General features: G+C 44.6%; 1 protein-coding gene across 4 annotated transcripts in view; it reads right to left on the reverse strand.

The window, feature by feature from the left end:
• myh11b (myosin, heavy chain 11b, smooth muscle) overlaps positions 1-25,893 on the reverse strand; it is a 187,316-nt gene that overhangs the window by 85,926 nt on the left and 75,497 nt on the right. For 3 of the 4 annotated variants that reach the window (XM_072560158.1, XM_072560159.1, XM_072560161.1), the window contains exons 5-6: positions 11,031-11,133; positions 4,100-4,120 (exon numbers count right to left, since the gene is read on the reverse strand). In XM_072560158.1, coding sequence (XP_072416259.1) covers positions 4,100-4,120; positions 11,031-11,133 — 124 coding nt within the window. The remainder of the gene's footprint in view (positions 1-4,099; positions 4,121-11,030; positions 11,134-25,893) is intronic. The other variant, XM_072560160.1, reaches the window with a different exon arrangement.

A 25,893-nucleotide genomic window follows, 5' to 3' on the forward strand; every position in this document is an offset into this window, starting at 1 on the left:
AACACACCGGTGCCACATCGGTTACAATCGGTTAAACCAAAATATAAGAAGAGTGAGTCACACCACGGCCCTGCCAAAGCTGAAAGATTTGCAGCAGCATCAAGCTATGATAAGAATTACCATTTTTCTTTAAAATTCATGTTTGTCATTTAAAACGGTGCAGCAATGATTTACGGGTTTATCATTTTGATGACCAAGTTGTTGTAAACACTTCTTCCCAATTTCTTCCTATTCTTTCCAGAAGATAGTGACCCCCATCTACAAGGCACAAGTCGAGAGTGTGATGGAATACTCCCCACCTGCCTGGATGGGTGTAGCCCCAACAACACTCAAGAAGCTTGACACCACCATCCAGGACAAAGCAGCCCCCACTTGACTGACACCACATCCAAAAAGATCCACTCCCTCCACCACTGACGCTCAGTAGCAGATGTACCTCAAAAGTTCACCAAAGATCCTCAGACAGCACCTTCCAAACCCACAACCACTTCCATCGAGAAGGGCAACAGCAGCAGATACATGGAACACCACCCCCTGCAAGATCCCCCCCCCAGGCTACTGACCATCCTGACTTGGAAATACAGATTCAGAGAACGTTCCAGCACAGCACAGGCCATTCAGCCCTCGATGTTGCGCTGACCTGTGATACCAATCTGAAGCCTATCTACCCTACACTATTTCAGTCTCATCCAGATGTCTATCCAATGCCCATTTAAATGCCCTTAAAGTTGGCAAGTCCACTACTGTCGCAGACAGTTTGTTCCATGCCCCTACCACTCTGAGTAAAGAAACTATCTCTGACATCTATTCTAGATCTATCACCCCTCAGTTTAAAGCTATGTCCCCTTCTGCTAACTATCACCATCTGAAAAGGTTCTCACTGTCCACCCTATCTAACCCTCTGATTATCTTATACGTCTCAATTAAGTCACCTCTCAACCTTCTTCTCTCCAACAAAAACAGCCTCAAGTCCTTTCCACCTAAGACCTTCCCTCCAAACCAGGCCACATCCTTGCAAATCTCTTCTGAACCCTTTCCAAAGCTTCCACATCCTTCCTATAATGCAGTGACCAGAACTGTATGCAATACTCCAAGTGTGGCCACACCAGAGTTTTGTACAGCTGCAGCATGACCTCATGGATCTAAAACTCAATCCCTCTACCAATAAAAGCTCATACACCATATGCCTTCTTAACAACCCTATCAACCTGGGTGGCAACTTTCAGGGATCTATGTACATGGACACCGAGATTTCTATGCTCATTTACACTACCAAGAATCTTACCATTAGCCCAGTACTCTGTATTCTTGTTGCTCCTTCCAAACTGAATCACCTCACATTTTTCCGTATTAAACTCCATACGCCACCTCTCAGCCCAAATATATCACCGTTTCTTCACTGTCACTGGGTCAGAATACTGGAATTCCTCTCTAAGGGAATTGTGGGTCTACCTACAGCACATGGATTGCAGCGGTTCAAGAAGGCAGCTCACCCCACCTTCTCAAGGGACAACTAGGGATGGGTAATAAATGCTGGGCCCAGCCGGTGACACCCACATCCATGAGTGAATAAAAAAATCTCAGGGAGGATATCCTCCTACTGATTATGAAAGATTAGCCCCATTTCATGCCAGAGTTTGGGATGGAGATTCAACAATGGGTCATAGCCAAACCTATTCAGATTCTCATTCACACTGGGCTGATCATTATCAACCAGAGTCTGAACAGTTTTAAATCCCCATTTCTGCCAATGGTACTATCCCATCTGCCAGTGCAGCTGGACGGATTTAGAATGGACTTGGGATTGATCGTGGGAACTCCTGGACTCCCAGTCTGAATGTTATTTATTTAACATTATACCACTGGGGCAAGCCACCTTTGGACTTGCGTACTCTTTGAAATCAAATGCTTTTGTTTAAAATTCTTCAGTTTCAAATGGCAAAACATTAACCTGACATTAAAAAAAACGAACCTTAATTTTCACACTATGTTGGGTGAAGATGCTGGTTGAGTTTATTAAAAATATGTTTTACGTTAAGTAATTACCTTAATGTCAAAAAGCGCTAAAAAAATTTGCAGATTAACATTGCCAACCTGACTCGTTGTTGTTTACCATTATTGCCAATCACAGGATGTAGGGGTTGCTGGTTAGGCCTGATTACCCAGAGGGCTGTTAAGAGTCAGTCCCATTGCTGTGGGTCTGGAGCCACATGGAGGCTAGACCAGGTAAAGATGGCAGTTTCCTTCCCTCAAGGACATTAGTGACCCAGATTACCCTTCTTTTCCTGGTAACTAACAATTGTTCAATGGTCCTCATTAGATTCTTAACTCGAGATTTTCATTGAATCCAAGTTCTTTTTGCTGTGGCAGAATTTGAAGCTATGACCTGGAAAGATTACTTGCACCTCTGGATTTACAGCCTAGTGATAATAGCACTTGGCCAAATGAAATTGGGAAGACTGTTTACCATTGCACCATTTCAGTTAGAGATGAGATAAAATCACTAGTTTCACACTGAGGGTTTAGAAGATACCAAGATGTCAAACTCATGTTATTGTAGATTTCAGTTTTATATCTGCATCATAGAGAGACAACTGAAGAATGATGATCAAACTATAGCGACAAGCTCACAAGCCAAAAGGTCCTGGTTCAATCAGGATTTGAAGATAAATGCAGAAGCAGCAGTTGAGAGCATTGCTTGAAGCCATGCAGATATTATTCCTTCAGTTAAGGTGGTTACAATGTTTTTGGGCTTTAATTCACAACAATCCTGATTTTGGTTTGTTGTTTGAACTCAAATTCAACCCACAAGACTGTATCCAGGTGGTGGTAGCCATTTTGGCCTTCCTCCTGTTTCCTGGTCAGGTCCACATTGAAGATGACCTGGCAGAACACAACATACACAAACCAATCAGAATGTTGGTGTCTCAGTCTAACCTCAATCATCACTGGGCGCACACTCACACTCACACACACACACTCTCTCTCTCTCACACATCTGCACACACACACACACCCGCACACACACGCTCTCTCACACACACTCTCTCCCACACACACACACACACAAACACACATACAGACACAAACATATTCTCCCTCTCTCACTCACACACACACACATACAGACATACACACACACTTTTTCTCTCTCTCACAAACACACACACACCCACACCCACACACACACTGTCTCTCTCACACACACACATACACACACACTCTCACACACACACGGACATACACATACACACACACAGATACACACACAACCTCACAGACACATACACACACACAAACACTCATACACACACACAGACACCCATATACACACATACACTCTCTCACACACACAAAGACACTCTCTCACACACACACTCCCTCTCTCACACACAGACAACTCTCTTTCACACACACATTCTGTCTCTCTCTCTCACACACAGACACACTCCCTCGTGCACACACACACTCTCACACACACAGACTCTCTCTCACACACACTCCCTCTCTCTCTCACACACACAGACACTCTCTCTCATACACACACAGACACACTCTCTCACAGACACACACATACACTCTCTCACACACACACATACACGTACACACTCTCTCTCTCTCACACAAACACACGCTCACACACACACCCTGAGTATATCTTCAGCTAATCAAAGACAGTCACATCTTCCCCACTATGACCCTGAAATGGATTCTCGAAGCTGTGACCTTTATTTGTTGTTCAATGCTGTTTATTGCCAGGCCAAAATCAAAACTGTGAACCTGTTGACCTGTTGCAGATTGAGCAAGGAGCAAAACAGAGAGAATTGTTCCAACTGAAAATGTTTTGTTTATCATAATACTTGTGAGTTGAATTAATTGAGTTTCAGAAGAAAAATATGGCAAAATGTTGCCTGCTAACTGATAAGAGACCACTTTAAATGAACCAGCATGCAACCCTTTGTGCTATTGTTGTTGTTCTGATTATCCGTGGAGTGCGTGACACCTTCTTTTATCTCAACATCACGACTCTGTGCAACAATTACGTGCAGGGTATGTACTTGGTGCTATAAACACACATCGAACATTCTCAATTACTCACGTATGCAAAAGAAGGATCTTGCTGTAGTTGGATATATAGCATAAAACAAATATGTCAGTAAATTAATGTCAGGTAACTCCATGTAACACAGAAATTAATGTTATTCTAATGCCCAGTGAGAAATGCACTCTTCGAGATGTCCATTTTGTTTGAGTGGTTTCGAGAATGAAAAGGTAGGTAACTCATGTACATCCAATGGGAAGAGAGCGAGAGCCTGGTCAGCACTGTCCCGCTCCATCTCCTTAAAGACACTTGGCCGCAAGGGCTCCTAATGGTTACACAGCAGCACACACCAGTACAGCACCTTCTTCGTCTTTGTAAGCTCATCACTTTTCAAAATAAAATTCCAATGTATCTCAAATAAATTCAAGGCTACATTCCATAAAAATAAATGCAACATTTTGGAAGATGCTACGATGATGAGTCTTCTGTTGGCACACCCTTCTGAGCAGGACTTAGATCTCAACTCAACGGCATCTTCCGATCAGGGACTCTTGAATCACTGACATACTCCAAGGGGGACAGCATGGTTGCACACGAAGTAGCTAAGACTGTTTTCTATTCCGATATCTAGCTTCCCACGTAGCCTTATCCATTACTAATTGTAACCAAAACATTAATTACCCTGGATCGGGAGACAGTGATAACATTTACATCCTAGAGACAGACTGAATTAGATAATGAGGTAGTGTGGGACAGGGTAGCTGTGAGAGTGGAACTTGTTCGCTTTGTCACTGCATTGAGTGGTTCTTGATATCCAGGTTGGATTCTAAAAGTTGGAAGTTCTAAATTGGACTCCAGGTACATAAGGTACACCACCCCACTGAATTAGAATCAGGCAGGTAACACTGACAATCACCCAGACTAAATAGCTGGCAGGAAAAAAAATTACATCCATCCCACTGGGAAACTATTACCATGCCTCAGTGGTGATTATCATAGCCACCCAAAACTGGTATCTGCATATGTAAGGCATCACTGGGAGTGACTGCTATTTTCACCTTTGCCCTGGGCGGGGTTTGTCACAGGGGGCTGGGGAAATCAGTACGAGGGGGAGCTAGAATCAGAAGAGGTCCGGACAGAATAAAACTAGTTTATAATTTCCCTGCTGTGGCCACCTTCACCCTCCCTCCCAAGGGTGAGAAACTCAAGCTCCCACCTACCTTGCATTGACAATTCATTGCCTCCCACCTAATTCCAGTTGGAAAGTTGGCTGGTCAGGTTTATGTGAAGCCCAGGCATTAAAATATCCCATTTCCAACAAGCGCACACCAAAACCTACCTGGAGTTACAAACATCCTTCAAAGAATGATGATGAGAGCGTGAAAAGATGTTAACTTGCAGAAATAATTTGTGAAGGCTGCCTTTAACTCAATATACCATTAACAAATACATTGCATAAAAATATTAGCACAGTTAATAAATATAAAAACTACAATCTACATGGAAGTTGCTCCCTATTCTGGGACCAACACATCTTGGCTGTAATTTAAATAAGTGAGATATTTAACTCTGCGTAGAATACAGTCGCTGTCTCTGGTTAAACTTGGAAAGGACAATGGCTGTTATTTTGAGTGTGCGATGTCGGTCAGGAAAACAGAAAATGACCCTGTACTCTCTGCTTAAGCCACATTATGAGCCACATGTATTTTCACAAAAATGTACCATCATTAACAAGGTCACAAAGATCAAAGGAGCTTTACAAACTTTGAAACAAATTGCATGAAAAAGTGTACAATCCGTATCAGCAATTTAAAAAGGCCATTTATTGACTGCACCCAAACGTTTTCAGGACATGATCTAATACAGAGGTCAGGTTATAGTATGGATTTTGTAATACAGACTTTTTATTCACTCACAGATTGAGGGCATCACTGGCTGGGCCAGGACTCATTGCATGTCCCTAATTGCCCAGTAGGCAGATAATAGGCAACCAAATTGCTGTGGGTCTGGAGTTACATGTAGTCCAGACCAGGTAAGGATGGCAGCTCCTTCCCACAGCGCATTAGTGAACCAGATGGGTTTTTCCAACAATGGATTCACAGTCATCATTAGACTCTCCATTCCCAATTTGTTTTTAACTAAGTTCAAATTCCATCATCGGCTATGGCAGGATTTGAACCCTGGTCCCCAGGATATTACCTGAGTTTCCATTTTAACAGTCCAGCGATAATGCTATTAGGATATCTCCCTGTGAGAATGCAGATACGTGCGGATATATACAATAGGGATCATATTCCATTCTGTAATTTTACCCATTGGGGCAGTTAGCAATGGATCGGTGAGCTAGTTAATGGCACTCCAGACAGCTACAGTAAACTGTGGCCATGAATCCTGCTGCAGGGCTCTGCCAAGGCTGAGCAGCAATTGGGAATCTATAATGTCCACGAGTCCTTGTCTTAACGAGATTATGAGAGAAAAACACTCCCTCATTTCCTGGTATTTCCTAACTCTTCACATGGTTTACACTCACTCGGTCTGATTGGCAACTGTCCCACAACTTGCCTGTTGTGTCAATTGTTTTGGGGTTGAGGAATGAAGCCTCTTGGTGCCAGGAGCAAGAACTGTGCGTAGAGTCAAGTGGCAGGGAAGAGAAGGCCAAGAGTGAGGACGCTGCCCTGACTCCAAAGTGAACCTCGTATAAGGACTAACGCATTGGACCTTGGTAGTTAATGGACTTGACTACTTGCTCTGAAACTTGATTGGACATTTTCTAAGCACTTACAGCTATCAGCATCTGTGACAGATTCGCTGTCATTCCTTTGCAATTCGCAGTTCCATCTCAATCCTCCTTTCCAGTTTTCTACAGGAAGTAACACAGAAGTTGCTGGAGATACTCAGCAGGTCTGGCAGCATCAGCAGAGAGAGAAACAGAGTTAACATTTCAAATCCAGAATGACTTCTGCTTAAACCTTCTACACTTCTACAATTCTGAACATGAGTCATATTGGATTCAAAGTTTTAACTCTGCTTCTCTCTCCACAGGTGCTGCCAGACCTGCTGAGTTTCTCCAGCAATTTCTGCGTTTGGTTTTGGATTTTAATCTACAGAAGGGGCTGATGTGTTGCTGTGGTACTTAGTGCAATGACAATAGTGTGGAAGAAGGGACTGGGAAGTACAGTATGATGTCCCCATACTGTGCAGGTTGGCTATCGCATTCGTATCTTACGGAGCTCAGTGAGATTTCATGTGAGATGATGGGCACCAGGGGAGCAGGGTAGGAATCTCGGGTTGTCTGACATTTGTTGCCTAGTTGTTGGGCGTTTCATGCTTTCGCCAGGGAAATAGCCCAACGAGGTCTGCCCTTTGTACGTTTTACCCTGAAGAGGCCATGCCATGGTGGAGATAGGACTGGGGGACCACTGGCACTTTGTGTGCCCTGGATATTACCCACCGCCTCTGGATGCCCAGAAATGGGAATCTCGTTGAATGTTCCAGGTGCCTGTTGGGCTTAACTGGGATTTGTGAAGGAGAGACAGTGTAGCTAACAGGATGATCATTCGCTGTGTGCTTTTCTTAAGGGCGTGAAGAATGATGACAGTCACAGACCGAGTCAGTGGCAGCATCTCAATTCAGGAGCTGGTAAAGCCCCACGTGGTCCCTTGCCTGTGAGGTGCTGTTTACAACACAGGAAGATATGTGCCCAGGTGTGCCTGGCAATATCTTCACTATGGTAGACATGCAGGAGGCTGGGAGAACACAGCAAGTCAGGCAGCATCAGGAGGGACAGGAAGGAGGCTGGGAGAACACAGCAAGTCAGGCAGCATCAGGAGGGACAGGCAGGAGGCTGGGAGAACACAGCAAGTCAGGCAGCATCAGGAGGGACAGGAAGGAGGCTGGGAGAACACAGCAAGTCAGGCAGCATCAGGAGGGACAGGCAGGAGGCTGGAGGAACACAGCAAGCCAGGCAGGATCAGGAGGGACAGGCAGGAGGCTGGGAGAACCCAGCAAGCCAGGCAGGATCAGGAGGGACAGGCAGGAGGCTGGGAGAACACAACAAGGGAGGCAGCATCAGGAGGGACAGGCAGGAGGCTGGGAGAACACAGCAAGGCAGGCAGCATCAGGAGGGACAGGCAGGAGGCTGGGAGAACCCAGCAAGCCAGGCAGGATCAGGAGGGACAGGCAGGAGGCTGGGAGAACACAACAAGGGAGGCAGCCTCAGGAGGGACAGGCAGGAGGCTGGGAGAACCCAGCAAGCCAGGCAGCATCAGGAGGGACAGGCAGGAGGCTGGGAGAACCCAGCAAGGCAGGCAGCATCAGGAGGGACAGGCAGGAGGCTGGGGGGACACAGCAAGGCAGGCAGCATCAGGAGGAGGAGAAGTCAACATTTTGGGTGTAATTGTTCTTTGCTGAAAATTTGACTTCTCCACTTGCTGGGTTCTTCCGGCCTCCTGTTTGTCTACTTTGGATTTCAGCAGCTGCAGTTTGTTTTCTCTCTAACTAAATATCTTCACTATGTCCAGCGAGGAGGTGATTCTCTCCTTACGATTTGCGAGAGCAGGGCTGGGCAGATGGTGTTCGCCGTGGGGAGGAGGGGGAGCTGCTTTTCCCTGACTGGGTACTTTATTCAAACAGGACCATCCCTGTATCAGTGCTGCAAGCCTGTCTTTGTTCAGGTGTGGCATATGCATTGGGAAGTTTACAGTCTGATAGCTGACTGAAACCATTCCTGGTCTAAAAGCTGTTTTAGGGATTTGTTGGGATGTGAGGAATGTCACGAAGCAGGATGCTGGACACTCATCGGGATATTCAGCTCTGGAAGGGAGAAAACATTATGATCCAATCTATCTGTGTCCCTGCTTTTCTCCAATTTGTTTCCACAAGTTCCAAACTTAATTCTTGTCATCAATCTCAAAGAAGCTCCGAGACAGTTGTGTATTCCACCACAAAGCGCTCCAACACACAATGATGGAATTATAACAGTGCAGAAGGAGGCCACTTGGCCCATCGTGTCAGCATTGCGGCCTACACTTTAGACCTGAGAGTCCAATTGGCTCTGTCCAGGGTTCAATCGCATTGGTTTCGGCATTCAGAAATAATGTTGCGCAATAAACCGAGTACTCAAAGAATCCTATAAACACGGTGTCTTCTGCTAATAAAATTGAGGTTTATGAATGGCTTGATTGGAAGCTTCTGTCAATATTACAGTGAACGTCCATCCCTGAGGGAAATGGATGGACGAGGGGAAGGTGTGTAGACTAGGGATATGTCTCCTTCTGTGTAGATTGTCACCTCACATTGAAAGAGCTGAGAGCAGGGAGCAGACAGGAAATTAAACAGATATGGAACTCACCTGTGTGTATTGGTTCTGTAAGGTGGAAGCAAATTGGATTGGATGCAGAAATGAAGATTTATTATGGAATGAAGTTAAACTAAATCGACAAAAATAGAATTAGATTATTGGGAATCGCCACAAGGCAACAACGTCCTAAAATGCTCATATAATGCTGAAGTAAATTTGAATTGTTTAGAAGTATTCTCTCATTGCCACATTGGATTACAGCCGTGAGATTGTTAATGGTCATTGTTGGGTCAAGTTGATTTTTTTTTGAGTGTCTACATGTATCTGATCTGGAAACATTTGTTCTGGACTGCAAGGGCCTGTAGGTGGGAAGGGCTCCTATCTCCAGCATCAATGTCCTTTAGCCAAAAGAACACAAAGGTTCAGAAAAGGTTTACAAAGATGTTACCACGGTTGGAGGATTTGAGCTATAGGGAGAGGCTGAATAGGCTACAACTGTTTTCTCTGGAGTGTCGAAGGCTGAGGAGTGACCTTATAGAGGTTTATAAAATCATGAGGGGCATGGATAGGATAAGTAGACAAAGTCTTTTCCTTGGGGTGGGGGAGTCCAGAACTAGAGGGGATAGGTTTACGGTGAGAGGGGAAGTTTTTCACACAGAGGGTGGTACGTGTATGGAATGAGCTGCCAGAGGGAGTGGTGGAGGCTGGTACAATTGCAACATTTAAAAGGCATCTTCATGGGTATATGAATAGGAAGGGTTTGGAGGGATATGGGCCGGGTGCTGGAAGGTGGGACTAGATTAGGTTGGGATATCTGGTTGACATGGATGAGTTGGACCAAAGGGTCTGTTTCTGTGCTGTACATCTCTATGACTCTATGATTTTATGGTTCAGGGATCTGTGAATAAAACCAGTAACATCGTGCCTCCTTCACAGATCAGCTTGATGAATCGTTATCGAACATCTCAGAGTCTCAACCGGGAAGAGACAGTTAGAATATTGAATGCAGTGTCAACATGATAGAGGAAGCTAAATGAAGGAAAAGAAATATAAGTGGGGTAAAGAGAGAGAAAACAGACAGAGAGAGAGATAAAAGATGGAAAGAAAATGTTCAATAATAATTTTGATTTGTTATAAATCTGCAACAACAATATAAACTCATGGAATGAATCTCTGTGTTTCTAAAACGTTCGTTTTCACAGCCAGAGAGGTTGTTGTGGGTAATTAAGACTAATTAAGCAGATAGAACAGCGTTTATACTGAAATGGAGAAATCCCAAATGTTGCTGGTGAGTTCAGGTTGCCCCAAAGAACCTCACGCCGTTTAATGTTTAGGGCTGACAGGATACTGCTGTTGGAGGTTAGACAGCAACTTGTGGATTTCACTGGGAGATCTCAGTAAATAATGGTGAAGATTTCTAGACCCATTCCAACTTCTACTGTGATATCTGGCTGGACGTGTTTGGTTCTGTTCGGTGATTCTTCTATTAACAATTGTTTAATTCTATTTGTGTGCAACATTAACAGGAGTTATTGCATTATCTAGAGGCTCAGTGGCATATACCTATCATTCCTACTTTTACCTGGTACAGTTTGAATGTAATATTAGCCTGACGTCTTCCCAGGTCAACAGTCCGACACCACATGTCAGCGCACAATTAGAAAGTACAAAATAAAGGAATTAACTTACGATTGCATTGGCATCTTTCTTACTCTTGTGAGAGGAAGCAACCACAGCCAGATATTGAATTACTTTCTTTGTGTTTTCTGTTTTCCCAGCTCCAGACTCGCCCCTGCACAGGAAAACCCAAACATTATCATCAAGTTTCCACTCTGTCCGTCAGATTGATTCCAAAGTCTCAGATTCTGATTCTGAAACGAGTTCCTGTTACTGCCCTCCCCCACTGCCCTGTTACCCCCCTCCCCCACTGCCCTGTTACCCCCCTCCCCCACTGCCCTGTTACCCCCCTCCCCCACTGCCTTGTCACCCCCTCCCCCACTACCCTGTCACCTCTCTCCCCCACTGCCCTGTCACCACCGTCCCCCACAGCTCTGTCACCCCCTCCCCCACAGCCCTGTCACCCCCCTCACCCACTGCTCTGTCACCCCCTCCCCCACAGCACTGTCACCCCCTTCCCCCACAGCCCTGTCATCTCCTCCACCACTGCCCTGTCACCCCCTCCCCCACAGTCCTGTCATGCCCCTCCCCACCGCCCTGTCACCCCCCCTCCCCTGCCCTGTCATCCCCTCCCTCCCCCTGTCACCCCTCCCCTACAGCCCTGCCTCCCCCTCCCCCACAGCCCTGTCACCCCCTCCCCAGACCTGTGACCCCCTCCCCTGCCCTGTCACCCCCATAGTGGAATCAGCTGGCTGAGGGGTATAAGATTCGAAGGATTTGCCTGATGTTTTTCTCTTTGCTGTTCCTCCTCTTTCCCCTTTGTGGATTTTCCAGTCCCCACAGACAGAGATACAGAGCTGCCTTCACTGCTGAGATTGGACATTAATAAGCAGGAGTCACCAAGGTTGGAGGTCAGTGGAAAGCAGCGCTAAAACTCCAGTGAGAGTTCCCAAACACTGTTATGGTGCAGTAAGTGGCCATTCAGCCCATCATGTCTGTGCTGGCTTTCAGTCTCACCAAGTACTATTCTCCTGCCTTCTTCATCCTTTTCAGTAACCATCAAATTCCCTGTTTAATGTCTCAATTCTCACCGTGGTTTTATGTTAGCAACACATTGTAGGCCTGGAAACGTAGAATCATACAGTACAGAAGAAGGTCTTTGGCCCATCGAGTCTGTACTGGCAAAAATACACTACTTCCTACATTAGTCCCACTTTCCTACGCTAGGCCCAAACTAAAGCCACAATACTCTTACCAGGCCATAGGGTGATTCTCTCATGAGAGAGAGAGAGAGGGAGAGATAGAGAGAGATAGAGAGAGAGAAAGATTAGATTAGATTAGATTACTTACAGTGTGGAAACAGGCCCTTCGGCCTAACAAGTCCACACTGACCCCCCGAAGAGCAACCCATCTAGGCCCAATCCCCTACATTTACCCCTTCACCTAACACTACAGGCAATTTTAGCATGACCAATTCACCTGACCTGCACATTTTTGGATTGTGGGAGGAAACCCACGCAGACACGGGGAGAATGTGCAAACTCCACACAGAGAGTCGCCTGAGGTGAGAGAGAGAGAGAGAGAGAGAGACGGCTGTTGGTGGTCTAAACTGATACTAAGAAGGAGAGTCCATCATGATAATTTTGTTAAGTGTAAGTCTCAGGTAGACATTGTTTTATTAAGCAAGGGTTATCAAGGGATATGGGCCCTTGGCAGATATATACAGTTAGGCCACAGATCAGCCAGGTTCTAATGGAATGGTGGAGCAGGCTTGAGGGGCTAAATGGCCCAACACTGTTTGGATAAGGGTAGCAGAGGTTTGGAACTCTCTTCCTCAATCCGCAGTCCTTGCTAATTCTGATATTCTTAACCTGAGCAGGAATTGAACCTTTGATTCAAAGCAGCTGTTCAGCCAACTGAGCTAAGTCGTCCCCCACAGGCCTCATGTGGATCTATGTCTGCAGATCCACTTCTGGCCAATGGCAAACTGAAACCACCCACTGCGCCAAGCCCACCCTCAGCTGCTGATGGGGGCCCTCTCCCCAGGCTTCAGCACAGGCAGCCACACATCATTCCCACAGGTAAAGCCCCCTCCCCCTCCCCCTCCCCTCCCCGGGGCAGCCTCCTTCTGTCAAACTCCTGCCTCAGTCATTAACCCAGTTGGCGTGTCAGGCTGGGATTGGGAGGCATTCAGGAACGTTGAGGCCTGACTGTTGAGGTCGGTGGGATCTTCCTGGATTCTCCAGCTATACTGGACTGTCCTGGACCCCAACTCCATCCCTGCCGCTGCCCCCGATGTTAATATGAGACCAAACGGTTAGCTCCGCAGTTGCAAATTCCAATAACACGATCAGTCAGATTGCTACTATGGTTGAACCACCTTAAATCAATCCTTAATCTCTCTGTGAACTCTTTCATTTTGCTTCTAATCAGCTCTCCTTTCCACGTAATTATAAACTTTGCTTTTGGAAGTAATTTTTGAGGCTTTCACTTTTGTTTTTGGCATTGGTTCAATCTGCATGAACATGGACATGAATAATGTCCATAGTATTCTGCTCAACCCTGCAGCACCATAAAAGGCGAAATCTCTCCACTCGGCACCAGCTACATCCTTGAATTTCCTGGTATTTGGCATCTGGATTCCCGAGATACTTTACAAGCTCTAGATTTCGATAATCTTTGAAATTCACAAAACTTTTCTCAAACACACAAAGTGACGTTGGATGTAGATTGATTTATTTTCACGGCCTGATCACTGCATTAAACCCAGCTTTTGAAAGCGAAATTGAACTGAAAGGTTTGAGAGGTATATGGCTCTTTGGGAAAAAAATAAATCAAGGTTTCTCTCACTTTAGTGAAAATAAAAAAGTGCTGGATGCTGCTTGACCCGCTGTGATCTCCAGCATTTTGTTGTCTTCAGTACAGTCCAGTGTCTGCAGCAATTTGCTCTTTCTCCCTCCTTAGTACTGCTGCAAGGTGACACTAATTGTTGAAGCTTTTCAGATCGCACTCAATGGCATATTTTGCAAGAATACCCGTTTAAAGGGAAAACCAACATTCAAACAGTACGACAGGAGAATGCTGATTGGTTGGCAAACTCAGAAGCCTCGTTATGGAGAGTGCATCAGTTAATGATGATTGGCAGTTAACTGACAGGATTGATTTAAGTTCTAAAGCAGGCAGGTTGACAATGATTGGTCAAGGCAATGCTCCATTTCAACTCAACAAAACAGGAGACAGTCTTTCACCAGTTTGACCAATCAGAGTTAACCTGGTCTGTTGTTAGGCTGAAAACACGTAATGGGTTCTTAAGGTCTGGTCATAATTATGACTCAGGCACTTTAAGCTAATACATTTGCTTCATATTAATCTTGTTAATATGTATTACAGACAAATGCAAACTAATGAGTGAATTTATTAGCTACACTACATAACACACAACCTTGGAGCAGCATGCTGGATCAGTGTTTAACACTGCTGCCTTAGAGCACCAGGGACCCAGATTCAATTCCACCCTTGGGTGACTGTATGGAGTTTGCACATCCCTCCTTTGTCTGTGTGGGGCTCCTACCACAGTCCAGAGATGTGCAGGTTAAGGTGGATCGCCATGGGATATTGTGTAGACTAGGTGGGTTAGCCAGGGGGAATGCAGGGATAGGGAAGCTTTTCAGAGGATTGATGGGCAGAATGGCCTGCTTCTACATTGTAGGAATTCTATATCTTTACCAACAAGTGAGTCTCATGATGCCTTCTCTCCATCTGGGAACTGTGGCTCTCAGAGCTTTGTCTCAGGTTTCATGGCATCCATCTCGTGAACCCCAGCCCGATGATGCAACTTCTGCTGAGTGGGAAAATGTCCCTGATGTTAATAGCGTTATATATTGAATCTCCATTTCGTAATGTTTGTGGAACTTTCCCAACCTTCAAAACAGGTGGGTCCCATGTAACTGCTCAACAGGATGGTTCTCACAGACAATTCAGTGTCACGTGGTCACCTCCCAGTCAAAACACGCCCTTTTCTCCATCAGGTCCAGCAGCTGCTGTCGAGAGCAAACAGAGTGAACGTTCGAAGGGCCCCTGAAACATTAAGTCTGATTTCTCTCCACACATGCTGCCAGAACTGCTGAGTTTTTCCAGCAATTTCTGTTTTTCTTTCTCAATTCCAGCATCTGCAGTTCCTTCAGTTTTTTTTGATTTTTGCATTAGGCGTGTTTTTCATGGATTACAGCGAAACCTCGATTATCTGAACAACTCGGGTGGGGAGTAATTTGTTCGGATAATTGAATGTTCGGATAATCGAATTCCGGATAACACAGTTTAGCCAAGCAGCGGGACTTTGTGATCTTGTTCGGATAATCCAAAATTCAGATAATCGAGGTTCCTCTGTATTCCACTTGCCTATTGCCATGAGCAATTCATCCTTAATGTTTAACCCCTAATTGTCTGGTTTGAAGATGTCATCTTTAAGCCCAACTCAAGTTCCATTCTATGACCATCTGTTTCTTCCTTTGCCTTTAATCTGGTCCTATTTAACTCCCAGTTAACAGCAGCTTGTATTGAACTGAGACTAGGTCAGTGATGTGTTTCTTCCATTTCCTGCTTAAGTTCTTGAAAGCTATGAATGTTGCTTCACTTGTAATCAGGTAAGAGACTTGAGATTTTATTGTTTTTGTACCTTTTCTCAGGTGTGAGACCTTTCGTGGCTTTGGTGATTTGATTATAAAGATGAAGAGTCATCTATTCTTGAAACATTAGCCTGCTCTCTCTCCATGGATGCTGTCTGACCCGCTGTGACCTCCAGCATTTGTTTCCAGTTCAGATTCCAGCGTCTGCAGGAATTTGCTCCACCTTGATTGTAAAGGAGCTTCATCATTTTCCTTCCTGATTGACTCCTCTTCAGAACTGGAAAGGAGTCTTCAAAACGTTAACTCTGTCTCTCTCCATGGATGCTGCCAGATCTGCTGAGTTTCTCCAGCAGTTTCTGTTTTTCTAGCTTAGATTTTCAGCATCTGCAGTAGTCCGCTGTTATACTGGTTGCAAGGCCACCAGAAGTAATAACAGGCATCATTGAGAGGTGATCTAGTCGGGGTAGAGGGAGTTGGTTAGCTCAGTTGGCTGGACAGCTTGTTTGTGATGTCAACAGCGTGGGTTCTGTTCCCACACTGGCTGAGGTAACCATGAGGAACTCTTTTTTTTCTCAACCTCTGCCCTTGTCTGAGGGGTGCACATGTCCTTTGTCGTTAGATCATTGTCCATTAAGATGAAAGCTTTGCTTGTGGCCAATTCCAGTGTCACCACGAGTTCACCCAAAATTCAATTCTGCTCGAGACCACAACACAATCAAAGTGTAGCTCATTATTGGGCAATACTGAGGATCAATTCTATCATCGCTTAGAAAGCATTGCAGCTAAAGTAGCATTTTGAAATGAGCTTTGTTCTCATGATTCAGCACAGTGCTGAGTATTCCCTCTGTAGGCTGGCTGATCTAAAAGCAAATTAACTTCAGCTGAGGCGTTCAAGTTATTAATTGCAAAAATGAAATGATGTAAGAATGTGATCCTCCAAGCAGCTCCTGCAATGCATTGGGGGGTAGTGTTCCTACCTCTGTGTCAGGAGGGCTGGGTTTAAGTCCCACCTGTTTCACAGGTGTGTCATAACATCCCTGGTACAGAATGATTATAAAATATCTCTCAACCCAACAACCTCACAGCTCCAAACCAGAAATATTAGCATTCCTGTTCATAGTAACTTTGCTCCCAATGTATATATGCAAATCACTGCAGCAAATCAAAGGGTTCAGCACTTTGATAAGGGACTTGACAGTTTATTTTTTGACTCATTCATGGAATGTGCGTATCACTGACTGGCCAGCGTTTATAGTCCATCCCTAATTGCCCTGAAGAAGGGGCTGGGGAACTGCCTCCTTGAACTGGTGCAGTCGTTGAGGTGTATGGATACCCACAATGCCCTTAGGGAGGGAATTCCAGGACTTTTGACTCAGTGATAGTGAATGTTATATTTCCATGTCAGGATGGTGAGTGGCTTGGAGGGGAATTTGCAGGGGGTTGGTGTTCCCATGGATCTGCTGTCTTTGTCCTGGAAGTGACCCTGGGTTTGGAAGGTGCTACGGTGAGTTACTGCAGTGTTTCTTGTAGATAGTACACACTGCTGTGACTGAGTGTCGGTGGTGGAGGGGAGTGGGTGTTTGTGGATGTGGTGCCAACCAAGCGGGTTGCTTTGTTCTGGATGGTGTCAAACTTATTAAGTGTTGTTAGAGCTGCCCCCATCCAGGCAAGTGGGGAGTATTTGATCGCACTCTTGGCTTGTGTCTTGTAGATGATGGACAGGCTTTGGGGGAGGGGTCAGGAGGTGAGTTATGCACTGCAGTATTCCTAGCCTCTGCCCTGTTTTTGTTGCCTCAGTACGATACGGATAGTTCAGCTTCTCGTGAATGATAGCACCCAGGATGTTGATGGGGCTGTCTGTATCCAGGCAAGTGGAGAGTATTCCATTGCAGTCCGTTTTATCAAATTGCACAACACGACATACATCAAGGCAAAAGTTTGGTTCTGCTTTATAACAGGTCACAAGATGGTGGAGTTGTTGCTGGGCTCATGATCCAGAGATCCAGGCTCCTGGTGGTTCTATGCTCATTGGTTCAAATCCCATTATGAAATTTAAACTCAATCCATTCAACATAATCTCAAGTTATTAGACTGTCCTAAAAACCCATCTGATCCACTAATGTCCTTTCACGAAGGATATCCGTTGTCCTCAACTAGTCTAGCCTACATGTGACTCCAGTCTCACAGACCTGGACCCCAGACCTGACACATCATGGCCCTCTGAAATGGCTGAGCAGATAACCCAGTTGTACCATTCTGTTCCAGAAAAGTTACAAAGACATTAAACCCAGCTTTGCTGCTGGGTCAAAAATCTGGGAACCCCTACCCTTACTATTAGCGATAGGGACTACACAGTGAAGCAACTAAAGAAGGTGCCTCACCAATAACTTCTTTAGGGACTGACAACACAGGCTACTACTGTCAGCCACCTCTCAACAAGAAAGAACAAAAGCATACGTTTTGTTCATGCGAAGAGAAGTAAGAGATTTATCGATATATTGTACCACATAAGCTGTACTCTGCCTTCTCAGTATGAACATTGGCCCTCTGACTTGGCTCTCTCTGTTAGCAATAAAATGGTCCCTATTGTTCTCCCTTGAGAAGACCTGTCTGCATGGATCTGCAGAGTTCAAGCAGACAGGGAGGTAGAGCAGGGTCCAGCTCAAAGCTTCCCCTTACAAGGCACCAACATCAAAGCAGGGTCCAACAATATAAACACGCTATCTCAGCTTTCAAAACTCGGCACAGAGAAACTGGACTGGAACTCTTCGCAAGTTCGAGCTTAGACTTTCCATTTTTTCTTTGACATTAGACTGATAATTATTTTCATGTCTACTGATACACTGACTAGGGTTAAATCAAGCGCAGATGTCCCCAGGCTGGTGAGAATCGTGCTCTCTGTTGCTATTCAAGTCCTTGTTAATGGGACAGGAGGAAGAGTGGGATGAGATGGTCTAGTGATTTAGAGCTGGATTCTTAATTCAGAGTCCAAGGTAATGCTCTGATTCTGAGGAATGGTCACTGGACTCGAAACGTTAACTGTGTTCCTCTTTCCACCATTGCTGTTGAGCTTCTCCAGTCACTTCTGTTAATATCCTAGATACTTGGTTTCAAATCCAGCTATGGGCAATGGAGGAAATTCTGACCTTGTAACTATTGTCAATTGTTGAGAAAACTAATCTGGTTGACTAATGTCCTTTAGGGAAGGATTAGGGATCCAGGCCTATACTCTGGGATACAGGTACAATTCCTGCCATGGCAGCGGCTGGAATTTAAATCATCTCAATACATCTGGAATTGAGAGCTTGTTTCAATAATGGTGACCATGCCAACCAGCATCAATTGCCTCAAAAGCCCATCTAGTTCATTCATGGTCCGTAGGGATGGAAATTTGCCATCCTTACTCTGTCTGGCTGCATTCATGTCCACATCAACGGACAGCAATGTGGCTGATTCTCTGCTGAAATGCCCAAGACGCTGCTCAGTTCAAGGGCAATTCGAGACAGACAATACATGTTGGCCTTGCCGGTGACTCCCAGATCTCATGAAAGGATTATGGAAGGTGGTCTTAATCTATCTCAAAGCATCTCACATAAGGGACCTTGGAGTGCAGGTCCATTGTTCTTTGAAAGTGGAATCCCAGGTAGACAGGGCGGTGAAGAAGGTGTTTGGCACATTTGCCTTCATGGATCAGAACACTGAGTATAGGAGTTGGGACAGCATGTTGTGGCTGTACAGGACATTGGTGAGGCCACTGTTGGAATATTATGTTCAGTTCTGGTCTCCTTGCTGCAGAAGATAAGTTTTGAAACTTGAAGGAGTTCAGGAAAGATTTACAAGGATGTTGCCAAGGTTGGAGCTATAGGGAGAGGCTGAATAGGCTGAGGCTATTTTCCCTGGAGTGTCAGAGGCTAAGAGGTGACCTTGTAGAGGTTTATAAAATCATGAATAGCATGAATAGGGTAAATAGACAAGGTCTTTTCCCCAGGATAGGGGAGTCCAAAACTGGAAGGGGGCATAAGTTTAGGGTGAGACGGGGAAAGATTTAAAAGGGATGTAAGGGGCAATTTTTTAATCACAGAATCCCTATAGTATGGAAACAGGCACTTTGGCCCAACAAGTTCACATCTACTCTCTGAAGAGTAACCCACACAGACCCATTCCCCTACTCCTCTACATTTTATCCCTGACTAATGCACCTAATCTACACACCGCTGAACACAATGGACAATTTCCCACGTCCAATTCACCTAACCTGTACATTTTCAGATTGTGCGAGGAAACCGGAGCACCCAGAGGAAACTCACACAGACAGTCACCGAGGCTAGAATCAAACCCGGGTCCCTGGCACTGTGAGGCAACAGGGCTAACTACTGAGCCACCATGATGTCTGACTTGTCACACAGAGGGTGGTATGTGTATGGAATGAGCTGCCAGAGGAAGTGGTGGAGGCTGGTACAGTTACAACATTTAAAAGGCATCTGGAAGGGTATATGAATAGGAAGGGTTTGGAGGGATATGGACCAAGTGCTGGTAAATGGGACTAGATTAGGTTAGGATATTTGGTCAGCGTCGACGAGTTGGACCGAAGGGTGTGTTTCCACACTGTACATCTCTATGACTCTTTCGTAAATGCTTCTGAAATGTTAGATATAACATAGACAGCCTGATATCCCATAGAACAGTGAGATGATTGGCCAATGAATCAAATAAAGAGAAATGATGTCCAGGATACTCAAGAAAACCTCTTTCTTGTCTTCACATAATGAAGGAAAATCTTTAATCATTGTAGATATTCCAAATTATCCATAATATTCCTTCAATTGAATGGCACAGTAACAACCATTTGCATTTATATACTGCCTTTAAAGTAGGTGGTTATTATTACCAGATACACCTCATTATTCTGACAGGATTATGAGACATCACCAGTCGATAATGTGTTCAAGTTGGGTGTGTGATTTGAACCATCACCTTCTGATTTCAGTGCAAAAACATTACTCAGTTCAGCCAGGCTACTACAGACTTAAATATTTCGGAGCTGTATTCCTACTGTCTGAACAGGTAAAGGCACTGCATTTATAGGTTTCAATAAAGTTTTGTTACACTTCACTGTTGTAACAGATTCTCAAAAAGTACCCTGATGAGGGGTTAGCCACAAACCTTGTTAGAATTAACTACAGACACTGGTTTCCTGGTTAGTACCTGGTTAAAGAACATCACTCATTTGTTAAACTGCAAGCACTTTAAGAAACATTGTCAGATTTAATTTGTCAACCAGCTCAATTAATCAGGAATCGTTATAATTTAGTTAGAGTCATCTTTATCACTGGGGTAACTTCCTCCCTAGCTCCTGGCTCGTTTCACAGTCGTTTTCACAGTGTGACAGCTGTCGATATTTGTGACAAACAAAGCTAGAAATGGAACATGCCTGAGCTCATTACAGGAAAGCATTGTTTAAAACTCATACATTTACAAGAATTAATTACATCCCACCCATTTCAGCTCAAGGGACTCAAAAATAATTCAACTTGAATCTGATATGAGTTGGTAACAGAGAACTGGAACTAGTCCAGATCAGATTTTCTCTCCCTGAACTTCAGCAGAATGTAACAATTCGAAAAGTGCATTATCTTTATCCCAAGAATAGGAAACCTTACCAGCAATGAGTTTCTCAAAGTATTTGGTCCACTTTTTGCCCATTCTTGGGAGGCAGAAGGTTTAAATTGCCAATGAAGTTCTGAATGTTTTTTTACAAATACAGGATTGCTTCGTGGCTATTGTCATGCAATGTGGACTCCCCGACCGCCTCAAAGCAGATTGCTTATCTTCAGCTTTGTCCTTGATGACTAGGGCTTTTCCTTATTTGGTGCTGTTTGGGTTAATTTCCTTCAAAAGGCTAACCATATTGTAAAAATCAAGGCATCGTGATGGGCATACGGAAATGTTAATGAGCTGTTCCTATTTATAAATTCTAACAGTGCTGACAATCCAAAATTTGCTTCCTGGATATATCTCTATAAAAGTGGAGCTGAAATGGAAAATTAAAGTCCACCTTCCTTACTATGGATATTTCAATGCTTAGAATGGTTCAAAAATGCAACAATAGAAATCCTGTTTCTTTTGAGAGTGTTAATTTTATGATCAATTTGCAAAGCCAAGAATTGGAGATCTTTACTCCCAAAGCTGCACACTTCTTTAGTTTTCTGTTCAAAGCCACCCTTAAAAATATTCCCCTGCAGATCTTGGACTGGCTCATGAATTGGACAAAATATTTTTATCTTTATTCTTGGCATAACGTGTGGACATCTCTGGCTAGCCCAACATTCCTGGCCTATCCCTAACAGGTTTAGAGAGATGTGGAGGTACCGGTTATTGGACTGGGTGGACAAGGTCAGAAGTCACATGACACCAGGTTATGGTCCAAGAGGTTTATTTAAAATCACCTGATGAAGAGGCAGCACTCTGAAAGCTTGTGATTTTAAATGAACACCAGGTTATAGTCCAATAGGTTTATTTGGAAACACTAGCTTTCGGAGCACTGCTCCTTCATCAGGTGGTTGTGGAGTAGGATCATAAGACACAGAATTTATAGCAAAAGGTTACAGTGTCATGCAACTCTTACTGAGATATTTGTATCATCGATAGTCACAGATGAGGTGCCGGAAGACTGGGAGTTGGCTAACGTGGTGCCACTGTTTAAGAAGGGTGGTGGAGACAAGCCAGGGAACTATAGACCGGTGAGCCTGACCTCGGTGGTGGGTACGTTGTTGGAGGGAATTCTGAGGGACTGGATATACATGTATTTGGAAAGGTGGGGTCTAATTAGGAATAGTCAACATGGCTCTGTGCATGGGAAATCATGTCTCACAAATTTGATTGAGTTTTTTGAAGAAGTAACAAAGAGGATTGATGAGGACAGAGCAGTAGATGTGATCTATATGGACTTCAGTAAGATGCTCGACAAGGTTCCTCATGGGAGACTTGTTAGCAAGGTTAGATCTCATGGAATACATGAGATCTAGCCATTTGGATACAGAACTGGCTCAAAGATAGAAGACAGAGGGTGGTGGTGGAGGGTTGTTTTTCAGACTGGAGGCCTGTGACCAGTGGAGTGCCACAAGAATCAGTGCTGGGTCCTCTACTTTTCATCATTTATATAAATGATTTGGGTGTGAACATGAGAGATATATTTATAAATTTGCAGATGATACCAAAATTGAAGGTGTAGTGGACAGCGAAGAAGGTTACCTCAGATTATAATGGCATCTTGATCAGATGGGCCAATGGGCTGAAAAGTGGCGGATGGAGTTTAATTTAGATAAATGTGAGGTTCTGCATTTTGGGAAAGCAAATCTTAGCAGGACTTATACACTTAATCGTAAGGTCCTACAGAATGTTGCTGAACAAAGAGACCTTGGAGTGCAGGTTCACAGTTCCTTGAAAGTGGAGTTGCAGGTAGACAGGATAGTGAAGAAGGTGTTTTGTATGCTTTTTGTTCTTGGTCAGAGTATTGAGTACAGGAGTTGGGAGGTCATGTTGCAGCTGTACAGGACATTGGTTAGGCCACTGTTGGAATATTGCGTGCAATTCTGGTTTCCTTCTTATCGGAAAGATGTTGTGAAACTTGAAACGGTCCAGAAAAGATTTACAAGAATGTTGCCAGGGTTGGATGACTTGAGCTGTCGGGAGAGGCTGAACAGGCTGGGGCTGTTTTCCCTGGAGCGTCGGAGGCTGAGGGGTGACCTTATAGAGGTTTACAAAATTATTAGATTACATTACTTACAGTGTGAAACAGGCCCTTCGGCCCAACAAGTCCACACCGACCTGCCAAAACACAACCCACCCAGACCCATTCCCCTAACACTACAGGCAATGTAGCATGGCCAATTCATCTAACCTGCACATTTTTGGGTTGTGGGAGGAAACCGGAACACCTGGAGGAAACCCACGCAGACACGGGGGGAATATGCAAACTCCACACAGAGAGTCGCCTGAGATGGGAATTGAACCCGGGTCTCTGGCGCTGTGAGGCAGCAGTGCTAACCACTGTGCTGCCCTAATTATGAGGGGCATGGATAGGACAAATAGACATTTTCCCTGGGGTGAGAGAGTCCAGAAGTAAAGGGCATAGGTTTAGGGTGAGAGGGGAAAGATATAAAAAAGATCTATGGGGCAACGTTTTCATGCAGAGGGTGGTACGTGTATGGAATGAGCTGCCAGACGAAGTGGTGGAGGCTGGTACAATTGCAACATTTAAGAGGCATCTGGATGGGTATATGAATAGAAAGGGTTTGGAGGGATATGGGCCAGGTGCTGGCAGGTGGGACTAGATTGGGTTGGGATATCTGGTCGGCATGGACGGGTTGGACTGGAGGGTCTGTTTCCGTGCTGTACATCTCTATGACTCTATGACTCTATAACTGAAATGATATATTGAACACACCTAGATTGCTGTTAAGTCTTTCATCTAACCCATTCTAAGCGATGAAAGACTTAACAGCAATCTCGGTGTATTCAATATATCTTTTTACTTGCATGACACTATAGTCTTTTGCTATAAAATCTGTGTCTTTTGATCCTACCTCACAACCACTTGATGAAGGAGTGGCACTCTGAAAGCTAGTGCTTCCAAATAAACCTGTTGGACTATAACCTGGTGTTGTGTGATTTTTAACTTGGTCCACTCCAGTCCAACACTGACTCCTCCACATCTTAAGTAAACTTGTTGGACTATAACCTGGTTTCATGTGACTTCTTGTTGAGAGAGGGTATTTGAGGAAAAGGTGTTTCACCCAGAGAGGGCGAGAGTCTGGATTGCACTGCCTGGGAGGCGAGTTGAGTTGGGAAACCTCACAACCTTTAAAAGGTTCTTGGATGAGCACTTCAAGTGACTTGAAGTTGAGTAACATGAAGACGATGGGCCTTGTGTGGGAAAGTGGGATTAGTGTAGGAATGAATGTATTTTTGACAATAGACAATATACAATAGACAATAGGTGCAAGAGTAGGCCATTCGGCCCTTCAAACCAGCACCACCATTCATTATGATCATGGCTGATCATCCACAATCAGTATCCTGCTCCTGCCTTATCCCCATAAGCCTTGATTCCACTATCTTTAAGAGCTCTATCCATCTCTTTTTTGAAAGTATCCAGAGACTTGGCTTCCACAGCCTTCTGGGGCAGAGCATTCCATATATCCACCACTCTCTGGGTGAAGAGGTTTCTCCTCAACTCTGTTCTAAATGGCCTACCCCTTATTTTTAAACTGTGACCTCTGATACTGTTCTCACCCATCAGCAGAAACATGCTTCCTGCCTCCAGAGTGTCCAATCCTTTAAGAATCTCAATCAGATCCCCTCTCATCCTTCTAATCTCAAGTGTATACAAGCCCAGTCGCTCCAATCTTTCAAGATATGATAGTCCCACATTCCGGGAATTGACCACGTGAACCTACCCTGCACTCCCTCAATAGCCAGACTGTCCTTCCTCAAATTTGGAGACCAAAACTGCACACAATACTCCAGGTGCGGTCTCGCCAGGGCCCTGTACAGCTGCAGAAGGACCTCTTTGTTTCTATACTCAATTCTTCTTATTATGAAGGCCAGCATGCTCTTAGCTTTCTTCACTGCCTGCTGTACCTGCATGCTTGCTTTCATTGACTGATGTACAAGAACACCTAGATCTTGTTGTACTTCACCTTTACCTAACTTGACTCCATTTAGATAGTAATCTGCCTTCCAGTTCTTGCCACCAAAGTGGATAACCACACATTTATCCACATTTATCTACATTTGCCATGCATCTGTCCACTCACCTAGCCTGTCCAAGTCACCCTGTATTATCATAATATCCTCCTCACAAATTTCACCCTGCCACCCAGCTTTGTGTCATCAGCAAATTTGCTAATATTACTTTTAATACCTTCATCTATATCATTGATGTATATTGTAAACAGCTGCGGTCCCAGCACTAAACCTTGTGGTACCCCATTGGTCACCACCTGCCATTCCGAAATGGACCCATTTATCCCTACTCTTTGCTTCCTGTCAGCCAGCTAATTTTCAATCCAAGTCAGTATTTTGCACCCAATACCATGTGCCTTAATTTTGCTCACTAATCTCCTATGTCAGACTTTACCAAAGGCTTTCTGAAAGTCCAGGTACACTACATCCACTGGCTCTCCCTTGTCCATCTTCATAGTTACATCCTCAGATAATTCCAGAAGATTAGTCAAGCACGATTTCCCCTTCATAAATCCATGCTGACTCTGACCTATCCTGTTACTGCTATCCAAATGATTTAATCT

This window comes from Chiloscyllium punctatum, chromosome 40, assembly GCF_047496795.1.
Source record: "Chiloscyllium punctatum isolate Juve2018m chromosome 40, sChiPun1.3, whole genome shotgun sequence".
NCBI classification, from domain to species: Eukaryota; Metazoa; Chordata; class Chondrichthyes; order Orectolobiformes; family Hemiscylliidae; genus Chiloscyllium; species Chiloscyllium punctatum.